Source organism: Rosa rugosa, chromosome 7 (genome assembly GCF_958449725.1).
Source record: "Rosa rugosa chromosome 7, drRosRugo1.1, whole genome shotgun sequence".
NCBI classification, from domain to species: Eukaryota; Viridiplantae; Streptophyta; class Magnoliopsida; order Rosales; family Rosaceae; genus Rosa; species Rosa rugosa.
In genome coordinates, this window is record NC_084826.1 from 27,626,197 (window position 1) to 27,637,650 (window position 11,454).

An 11,454-nucleotide genomic window follows, 5' to 3' on the forward strand; every position below is an offset into this window, starting at 1 on the left:
GCGCCTCAACCCAGAGAAGTGTTTCTTTGCGGTCACCGCAAGCAAATTCCTGGGCTACATCGTCAGCGAGCGAGGCATCGAGGCTAACCCAGACAAGGTCCAGGCCATCCTTAACCTGGCAGACCCTGAATATAAGGTACACGTCCAGTGCCTCCAGGGCAAGTTAACAGCCCTTTCTCGGTTCATCTCTCGACTCACTGATAAGTGCGCCCCATTCTTCAAACTCCTCAAAACGACGCACAAGAAAGTCATCGACTGGAACCCGGAATGCCAGGTATTCCTTTAAGCCCTTGAATGCCAGGCGGCATTCAAGGGCTTAAAGGAATACCTGGCGGCAGTCCCTCTCCTGTCTGTTCCTGTGCAAGGAGAAACACTATTCATCTACCTGGCGGTGTCGGCATCGGCGGTAAGTTGCGCCATTGTCCGGCGGGAAGGCCAAGATGAGCTTCCAGTGTTTTACGCCGGCAGAGGCATTAACGGAGCAGAAACAAGATATCCTCCCTTGGAGCAACTAGCCCTCGCACTTATCGTTGCCGCCAGACGCCTCCGGCAATACTTCCAGGCTCACACGATCCATGTGTTAACCAATCAGCCGCTACGGCAAGTGATGCAGAACCCTGAACACTCGGGGCGCCTCAGCAAGTGGGCCATTGAGCTCAGCGAGTTCGACATAGATTACAGGCCAAGAACCGCCATGAAAGGCCAGGCGGTGGCGGACTTCATCGCTGAGCTAACCGAGTGACAGCCGGAGCCCGGTGTTGAGACAAGGCCAGGAACAGAAATGGTAACCGTTGAGGAGGTAGCCCCCCCACAGTCAGATTGGAACCTGCATGTGGACGGCTCCGCCAGCGCCAAGGCCAGCGGCGCAGGAATCATCTTAACAGGACCTGGGGGACTGAACGCGGAATATGCGTTAAAATTCAACTTCAAGGCTTCAAACAACATGGCGGAGTACGAGGCACTCATCGCTGGTCTACTCCTCGCCATTGACTCAGGGGCTGACAGCGTCAACATATTCAGCGACTCCCAGCTGGTCGTTAACCAGGTCAACGACAGCTTCCAAGCCAAGGACCAGCAGTTAGCGGCATATTTGGGGTACGTCAAAACGTTGCTAAAAAAGTTCAAGTTTCACAACATCACACAAATCCCCAGGGAAAAGAACGCCAAGGCTGATTCACTGGCGAGACTGGCAACCGCCCAGCCACATCAGAGCCCAGCGGACACAAGGGTAGAATACCTTGACAAGCCAAGCATCACAAAGACCCTGGCGGAGATCTTCAACATTGAAGTCAACTCCAGCTGGATGGACGAGATCATTGCATATAAGCGCAACGGCACATTGCCAGAGGATAAGATTCAGGCAAGACAGCTCAAGCGGAGAGCAACCCGCTATAACATTCAGAATGGCAAGCTGTACCGCCAGGGGTTCACCTACCCCAACCTCCGCTGCCTAACCCCAGAGGAGGGAAAGATCGTCCTGGCGGAAATCCACGGCGGAGAATGTGGAAACCACTCAGGTGCCAGATCATTGGCCAACCGCACATTGCGACAGGGTTACTTCTGGCCCACACTGGGTGATGACGCCCGGAAAATTTCGAGGTCTTGCCACAAATGCCAACAGTTCGCAGATCTCCCACATGCACCGGCGGAACCTCTGTCAGTCATCATCGGCCCTTGGGTTCACTCCACGTGGGGCCTCGATTTGATGGGAAAATTCCAAACCGCCAAGGGCCAGTTCAAGTACATTATTGTAGCCGTCGACTACAACAGCAAATGGATAGAGGCGGAGCCACTAACGGCAATCACTACCGCCAAGGTCATTCGCTTCCTCTGGAAGAACATCTACTGCCGCTATGGTGTCCCACACACAATCATTACAGACAACGGTACACAGTTCAACAACAAGGAACTCATATCGTTCACCGCCAACTTGGGCACCAAGTTAAGTTTTGCATCTGTCGCCCATCCCCAAACCAACGGCCAGGTCGAAGCAGCAAACAAGATCATCAAGAAGCTGCTAAAAAAGAAGCTCGACAGCGCCAAGGGTTTATGGGCGGAGAAGCTTCCAGAGGTCCTATGGGCCATCCGGACTACTCCAACTACCGCCACCGGCGAAACTCCATTCTGCATGATGTTTGGCACAGAGGCGGTCCTACCTATTGAAGTAACTCAGCCTACCGCTAGGGTCGAGGGCTACTGCCCAGACACCAACGGCGATGGCATCAACCTGGACAGGGACCTCCTCGAAGAAAAAAGACTCAAGGCACATTTGCGCAACTTGCAAAACAAAAGGCTGGTATCGCGTTTCTATAACGCCAGAGTCAAGGCCCGGAACCTCCAACTGGGGGACTGGGTAATGAAGGAAGTCATTCCACCACCAACAAAGCTCCGCCCAACTTGGGAGGGCCCATACAACATTGTGGAAGTCGTGAGCCCAGGCACCTTCTACTTAATGGACAAGGATGGCGTCAAATCGACCCACCCTTGGAATACTGAACACCTTCGGTATTATTACAAATAGTCAAACCGCTACCCAGGAGCATCTTGACTTAGCTAAATTTTTGTTTAATATTTAGCTAAGGGAAGCTACCCGACGGGTACTACCCCACTTTTGTACGCTGATCAATTAGCTATCAATGAAACGAGGAATTATTCAAACCATTGTTACCAAGTCTAGCACTGAGGGCAACTGGCAACGCCAGCGATCGTCAGCGGACCTCGTCCGCTACGAGGTGCACTTGGACCAATTTTAATTCCTTTAATGTGTCATTGATTGACAAAAGCAAAATGTAACTCAAAGTACTAACGGTACAAACACATGGGGCAAACACAAACTCAAAATGTCATATTATTCAGTAAAACATTACAAAGTGATATGCCTCAACGGTTACAAAGGAAACAGGGAAGTTGCAAAATCTAGAGCGGTCCAACTGGCCTCAGGGGTGGTCTTCGGCATCTTCTGCTCCGGCGGGCGGCGGCACGACCGCTCGACTCGTTTGATCGGACCCTCGCGCTGTCGGACTTGGAGTCTCGATGGTACCATCCGCACGGGTGTGCGCCGCCAGGAAACCAGCGCGCGACACCTCCGATGGGGTGGGGTTGGGAGTCTGCTGGGAGTCTTCCGCCGGATGTGCACCACTTTCCCCGCTCCCTGACCGGGCACCTCCCACTGGAGCTGCCACGACATCTTTATCCGGCGGAGTACTCCTGGTAGGCGGCGCGTCAGGCTGCGACGCTTTGGCGAAGTCGATGGCACCCTTCCGCTTTAGCATATCTATGTTTGCCAGGGCCCCGGCCTTCGCCGACTCGGTCATCGCCTTCTTAAACTCCGCAGACCGCTTGAATGCCTCGACAGCGGCTGCCGCAGCGGTATTCCCTTCAGCTCTCAGACGAGCGACCTCACCTTCTAACCGCTTCAACTCCGTCATCCTGGCGGCGGACTCCCGCTGTATGATAATAAGTTTTTTGTCCTTGGAGGCAATCCGCTCCTCCAGCAACGCAACGTCCCGCTCCAACTTGGAGACGCGGTCATTCCTCTCCAAGTCACGCTCGATGGCCACACGGAGCTTACCGCGGGCATCGGCAAGGTCACTCTCTGCCTTAGCAAGACGCCGCTCTGCTTCTGCCAGCTTCTCCTTATCCTCCGCCAACTCCCTCTGGAGACCTTGAATTTCCTCCCGCAGCTCCCCCTCGACCATGGGCTGCTTCGACGCCGCCACAAACATGTCGTGCAGTCCCGCCGATATTTGCCCAAACGCCAAGTTGAAGGGCGATTGGTCAATCGCTGTCGGCGTGAGATACCCGCTAGGCCGCCGAACCCTAGCCGTTCACACAGGTGGAAGAGAAATTCCCGCTCCCCATCTGTCATGAACGGCGCGTACTCGGCAAACGAGTCTAGCTCGCTGGCGGCAGGCTCTTCTCCCTCCACCACAACAGTCTTTGACGGAGCTCCTCGGGCCCTCTTCTGTTGGCGGGAGCCGATCACTTCCACGTCCTCCCCCTCTTCCTCGTCAGGGGCGTCGGCCTGCCGACGTTTTCTCTCCAGCGCCCTTTGGTTCCCGGCGGCAGTCTTCGTCACCCTCACCGGCGGTTCCTCCCTTGCCGCAACGACAGTGTCCGCCGGCGGCACCACCTTTTCCTTTTGGGGACCACGCCTGTTGGCGGGCATCCGGTCTTTCTGCTGCCCAGCCGCAGCGCCTCCCTTCTTCCCGCCAGCCACTTGGACCCCCGCCTGCACTACCGGCAGGCCATCCTCACCAAGATGGGAGTGGTGCGGCATTGGCAGCACCACCGGAACCTCCGACTGGCTCAGCGCTAGTGTCTCGGGGTTCACCACCGTCTGTTGAGCAGCCAGCCCCTCGGCATACATGGTCTCCAGAAAGTTATCCACCTCGGCGCGGTCCATTGCTTTTTCGAAAGCGTCGCGACTCGACTTATTGCCCGGCGGAGTTTCTAGGAAAATATACATAAGCCAGTCAGTGTCGGATACTTATTACAAAGGAGACAGGTCTGACGGAAATTTCTTACCAACGGAGCGAGTAAGTTTCTGGTCGACCAACAACTCCCAGCCAGTCAGAAGTCTAAAGTCCAGCAGGTTGCGGTTCCGCCAACAGCCTCTGATCCGGGCAATACGACACTCCTCCTCCCGCGTTAGGTTGTACCGCAGTCCCGCTGCACAAACAAAAGTGGATTAGTAAGAATACCAAGTCTCCAAGATAAAAACCCCGCCCGCTACCGCCAGCGGAAAAGTGGTCACCAACCTCGGATGGGTTGGAACTCCGACTTAATCCTAAACGTCGGCCCTTCTTCGTTCGCTCCAGCCTGGTACTCCCATCCCTCCGTGGCGACGCAGAAGGTCCCCCGCCAGTAGGACATCGAATCCCTTAGATTCTCGATCAGCTTGGGCGCTCCCTGGCGGCGGCTCAGATTCACTTGCCCTCTGCAACCCTGGCGCTTCACATACACCAGCTCGTAGAAGTGAAACACTTCCGCCACGGTTGGCCCCTCGCACCCGGACAACCGCCACAAGGAATTCATCGCCAGCAACAGCCGCCACATGTTGGGACACACTTGACCGAACGCGAGGCCGAATTCACACACCAGGATTTGTAGATTCGGCACCAGCGGTAGTGTCACTCCTTGGCGGAGTATCGCTTCGTGAACGGCCGCAAATCCCGCTGGGAGAATCGACGCCTTCTCATCTGCCGTCGGCGGGCGCAGCTTCACATAGCCCGGCAGCCGGAACGTCCGCTTCATCTTCGTAACGGCAGCGAGGGTCATCCGCCCTCCCGCCTCGTCGACGGGGGTGCCATCCCGGAGAAACCACGCGGACTCAGCGTCCTCCCCCGCTGTTTCCTCTTCCCCAGCGGATCCGCTTGCGGTACTGTTGCTGGCCAAGCGCTCGTCGCGCCTAGCTTTGGCCGCGGCCACATCACCCGCCTTAGAGCTCTCCGGACGTGACGTACGACCCATCGCTACTGCCCAAGGTATGGTCTGTAGCGGCTCAACCTCTAGCGGTTCCGGCAGTGAGGTTCCTGCATGGGCAGACGGACGCAACGAGTCAATAAATATCCTATCCGCCGCGCTGAACGACACGTCAGACCCGGAATCCTCACTGCTCGATATCTCTATGACGTTAGCCATCCCAAACCCTAAAACCCACACCAGTTAGCACAAACACAGATCTAGCCTATTCTTACATCAGTTATCGACAAGAACATCAGTCACAGTTTACCCAGAAATCACAAAAGCAAGAACAAATAACCAACAAACACTAAACCCAGATTCGACCATCTAGCAAATCCAGAAATCCCAACTATCAAAAACTCCAAAACCCATCCCCAAAAGCCCGCTTTACACACAAACACCTCAAATCCACAAAACCCAGAAAACTGACAACAGCAAGTACATCGAAATTCAACGGAACAGGGATAAGATTTAGAGCACCAACCTCACTGATGAAACCTTTGCTGTGATTGCAAACGCTCCTCACCAATAGAAACCTCGTTCCCAAGACTCGGTGACTCCACAGCTTTCGCCCCGCAGAACTCTATTCGCAAATCGCAGAGAGCTTGAAGACGACGACTCGGGTTTGAAGTTTTCACAAAGTGTCAAATCTCGCTAAGGTTCCCCCCCCCCTTTTATATCAACATCAACGCGTTCTAGGCCGTCCGCTAAAATACGACATCACACACCAGCCGTACACGTGTCACCACTTTTCACTTACTCTCCGGATTAACCGAGGCGTCGCCTCGGTTACGAAATCCATCATTACTATCATTAATGGCGAGAAGACAGCTACGCTTAGGGGACAGGCCTCCGCACGCTAACCCTCTACGAGTTCAACACGTGTCAACCACCACCAGACGAAGCGTCTGGTGGGAGCAACCATTTGGGAAGAGTTCCCCAATCGTCCGAAGTTTCCGCTGAGCGAAACCCCGCCAGCGGAACTTTTCCCTTGTCATCTTCCACGTGACGAAGTCTCCGCTGAGCGAAACCCCGCCAGCCGAACTTCTCACTTATCATCTGCCAAGTGACGAAGTCTCCGCTGAGCGAAACCCCGCCAGCCGAACTTCTCACTTATCATCTGTCAAGTGACGAAGGCTCCGCTGAGCGAAACCCCGCCAGCTAAACTTCTCACTTATCGTCTGCCACGTGACGAAGTTTCCGCTGAGCGAAACCCCGCCAGCTGAGCTTCTCACTTACCATCTGCCAAGTGACGAAGTTTTCGCTGAGCGAAACCCTGCCAGCGGAACTTTTCCTTTGTCATCTTCCACGTGATGAAGTTTCCGCTGAGCGAAACCCCGCCAGCTGAGCTTCTCACTTACCATCTGCCAAGTGACGAAGTTTCCGCTGAGCGAAACCCAGCCAGCGGAACTTTTCCTTTGTCATCTTCCACGGGACGAAGTCTCCGCTGAGCGAAACCCCGCCAGCCGAACTTCTCACTTATCATCTGCCAAGTGACGAAGTCTCCGCTGAGCGAAACCCCGCCAGCCGAACTTCTCACTTATCATCTGCCAAGTGACGAAGGCTCCGCTGAGCGAAACCCCGCCAGCTAAACTTCTCACTTATCGTCTGCCACGTGACGAAGTTTCCGCTGAGCGAAACCCCGCCAGCTGAGCTTCTCACTTACCATCTGCCAAGTGACGAAGTTTCCGCTGAGCGAAACCCCGCCAGAGTAACTTTTCCCTTGTCATCTTCCAAGTGACGAAGTTTCCGCCGAGCGAAACCCCGCCAGCGGAACTTATCACTTGTCGACTGCCAAGTGACGAAGTCTCCACTGAGCGAAACCCCGCCAGCGGAACTTCTCCCTTGCCATCCTGCAAGCTGGGCATCTTCCGCTATGAACCTCTAGCGGAACCTCCTTTTCAGCTTGCTAGCTGCGTATGTTGTTCAGCACTATCGCTCAACAAAATACCGCCAGGCACGTCTACCGGACGCTGTTTCCTACTGCATTTAGCGGGGGGATATCCGCCAAACGGCGAATCCCGAGGCCACGCCTCACTCTGACAACGACCGCCACGCGGCGTTACCGTCAGACCGTCCCTACGGGACACGGGGACTTGTCAACAGTCTACGACGGCCCTGATCAGGCACGTTGACCCCCGTCATTTGGGTCCTAAGCTTGGGCTCGCTACCCAACACCCTCTGCTCCGTGCAGCTCCCCCTCAACAAACAATTTGCCGACCATCCGGAGGTCTATCTTAGCCGGGGAGTGGGGGACTCCCTGGGGGGCCTAGCAGGCGCCCACCCGAAAGGGTATAAAGCGTTTGCTCAGTAAAACCAACGGTTGACAACGCACTGACGCTAATTATGCTCTTGCAAGTCTAGCGGAAGAAAACGCTTCAAACCGCCGAACAACTCCCCAACCAAGATTGCCCTCCTTGACTGGGGACTTAGGGGACTTGTACATACATGTACATTTGCAAGCATAATTAGCTCCAATGGGCTACGCTCATTCTACCGCCAAAGGTACTAATTCCAACCAAAGGAATGACATGCAGACACACCGCCAGGCGCGCTACAGCCCCAACGTCGGACCACCACCAGATCGCCGCCGACGCGCCGCCACGCGCCGCGCCAAGATGGCATCAGAAGCTTCTGAAACTGGGAACTGAAGCATATCAGTCCCACATCGAAAACAAAGAGAAGATCAACCTCTTCATCACCTATAAAAGGTCCTCTCCTCTCTCCTCATTTATTACGCATTCAATACTTACCTACTGTTACTTTGTCAACATAAATACATTGACTAACTTAGGCATCGGAGAGTTGAAGACCGCCCAACGCGGTCTCCCTCTGACGCCCTTTGTATTTTACTTGACAGGTAGCAGAGGCTTAGAGAACGTCACAAGTATCGATCCGCCCACCGGATCAGCGTTAAACGAAGGTTCAGCTACCGCCGAACTTTTAGACATTAACAGGTTTTTTACTGATAAGAGAATTAGACAAAATTAACAACATGGATGAGAAAGTTCAGAAACATTCTTATGATAATGTTTTAATGTGATGTGCAAGAAATTGATCACAAACAGAGTCACTAGTTTATATTTTAAGAAGCGAAAATGTCCAAATGAGCTTTATTTTACTGTTAATAAGATGTTTGAGTATACATCAGTCACAGCTCAAACTCACATTTGTGCTGGAGTTCATTTCTCTCCTTTTTATTATATATAGCTGGCTTACAAATTTATATTGCAGCAATTTACATGCCATTTAGTTGTACGATAAGAGAACTGAATTGACATATCATAGAAAACAGCATGTTGAAATCAATTTGCCATGCGTTTAAGAACAATAAGGATGTCCACTCCCTTCGCTGACTCAAATGCGGAGTGCTGCTCTTCAACTTTCTTGTGAAACAAGTCGAAGAGCTCATCTAAGATTTCTTCTTTGAAATGCTGCTTGAAGAGTCCTTCCATGATAGCTCTCATATGAGATGCAAAGAGTTTGCTATTTTTTGAAATAGTTCCGGGTTCCATCACAGTAGGTAAGTGTTCCATTATCTCTATGCTAAAACATCCATTTCGCTCTACAGCAGCTTCCAGTTCTCGGGGACCCACATAGTATATAGGCACATTAAATGAATCTATTTTCTCCTCGCTGACTACTCCCTGCAAAATCAAAGGAAGAAAACACATGTATAGCTGCGATGAAAATTAATGTCCACTCAATTCTGTAAGTACTTGGTCAGTTCTGAATGCTTACCTTCCTAGCCATGTCAATGAGGCAAGATCCTAAAATTTGATAGATGACATTTGCCAGAGTATGAGAAGGAGGTGTATCAGCTGGGTAACCAGGAATGGCAAGTACCATCAATCCTCCATGTACTGTCTCTTGTGCCCTGGCATGCAGAAAGTGCTCCATGTCCTCGGCATATTGGGCTTCGTAAGCCCTCACTACTTCATCTGTGGAGTCTAAGTAATGTATTCGTCCTTTATTCCAAGCAGGGGAGTTGCTGTCTGTTACATCTTTTGGTACTCTAGAAAGCCACTGAAGGGAAATAGAAGAGTGAAAAAAGTGGATGGAAGCATCGGGGAGTATTCGACCATAGAAAGAACCAGGCACAGCCGCAGCATAGTATTGCCTATTCTGAGGGAGGGAATTGAAGAGCATGTTGAAGTCATTTGAGGTATGATCATTAAAGAAGACTTGAAATTCAGGGATTTGACAATTCAGCCCTCGGCTTTGATACTTGAATAGAACAGCTTCAAGTATGTTTTCAACTGCGAAAAATGTATTAGGCCCAACTGAGCAACCCAAATCTGCAATGTGAAAGGAGTTGGCAGATGAAAATGTTTCCATGTCAAGCTTTTCTGCAATCGCCTTATTTAGAAGTTCTTTCGCAGCATCAATTACTCCTTTCTGGAAACGCAGGTATGATATTGAATGATTATATTGATTATAGCAGTCACTAAATTCAAATTGAAATGAAAGCCTTGTTCAGTTTTTAGTTGACTATGAGAATTAAAAGACAGTGGAAACTTGATTGCTAGCTAGGGAATAATGGTGGAGAAGAGTTTAAACTACCATTTTCTTCCATGCTATCTGTAGAAATTGGATTAGCTTTATAAAAAAGACCAATTTTTTGCTTTACATCTAAAATCTAACTAAAAACTACGATTGTTTGCTACCCATATAGTGAAGGGTACTACAGGATCTTATTGTAAACTATTAACTGCATGCACCCATTAAAGGTTACTGTTACTAGAGTTCAAAGAAAGACCTGGTAGATGGAGTTCTTGGCATAGTTGCTGGGGCCATCTCCACCTTTCATTGGATAAGCTTCAGAGCATTTACCAGTTTCCTCTGCTGCCATCTTTGTTCTTCTGTTTCTCTATGTCTCTGTCTCTCTTTGTATATGTCTTTTGCGTGGAGGATAAGGCACATATTATTCTACTCTATTATTCTACTCTAGCTTTGACTCTTAACATAAACAAAGCAACCAACTACTCTTTGACTCTTAACATGCACTACTAGAGAAAACCCATTCAGGGACAAAATCAGTTTGTCTCTAAATGCTGAGAATTTGTCCCAAAAAGAAGTTTGAGACAAAATCATTTTGTGGCTAAAGTCATCTCCTAATGCTCGTCCCTAATTATTAAAGGCAACGACTAATACATTTCGTCTCCTAATCCATTTAGAGAAGAAATTAAAATTGTCCCCTATTCAACAAAATTTCATCCCCCATTCTCATTCAAGTTGGAGGGAAAATTAATTATAAATAATGCCAATCAAATGAATAAGGGACGAAACTCATTCGTCTCCTTATTTTTAAGATTTTATATTATTTTCAAATTTAATGGCGCTTATCAAATAAATAAGGGATGATTAAAACAGGAAAATATTGAATTTGACACAGATTCACATACAAATGAGCAAAGACAAACCCAATTCCATTATTATAGACGGCAAAAGTTCAAACACTAATAAGACAACGACATAGTTTGAGATAAGACCAGCAACTAAGTACAATGTTTATCTGAAATGCATATCTAACTTGAGTACACTATTGCATTTGCATATGCAAAACTTTGAGGTATCATAATCATTTATTCTTGGCAATGAAGAGGCCCCACCCATTTTTGCTCTCTAGAGTTACTCCTAACCAGCTTTGCTTTCCATTCACCATGTCATTGTAGTCCTCCTGAACATATTTTGATCGCAAAGAATCAAAATTTCATGAATGCATAGAACTGTATTAACAAATCAAACGCCCAGAAAAAACGAGGAAGAAACTCACTTTAGAAAAGTCCCCAATGAATGCATCGTTGTCCTTCTCAACAGCATTTAATTCCCGCTGCGGAACTTTTATGAACTGCATGTACCGGAAAACAATTTGGTATAAGTTCAGCAGCCAACTTATTAAATATGTCATTAATGGCTATAATAGGTGAAGAGCTATCAGTATTACAGTATCTAACTAGAAGGCAAAAACCAAGATTAATGACATTT

The 11,454-nt window shown here is 49.9% G+C and overlaps 1 protein-coding gene across 1 annotated transcript; it reads right to left on the bottom strand.

The window, feature by feature from the left end:
• Positions 1–8,565: 8,565 nt before the first annotated feature.
• LOC133721574 (loganic acid O-methyltransferase-like) lies at positions 8,566–10,378 on the bottom strand. The gene is made up of 3 exons (XM_062148229.1): positions 10,226–10,378; positions 9,208–9,864; positions 8,566–9,113 (listed from the first exon to the last, which is right to left on the bottom strand). The coding sequence occupies exons 1-3, from the start codon at positions 10,316–10,318 to the stop codon at positions 8,772–8,774; spliced, it is 1,092 nt and encodes a 363-aa protein (XP_062004213.1). The 5' UTR covers positions 10,319–10,378; the 3' UTR covers positions 8,566–8,771.
• Between the last annotated feature and the right edge of the window lie 1,076 nt (positions 10,379–11,454).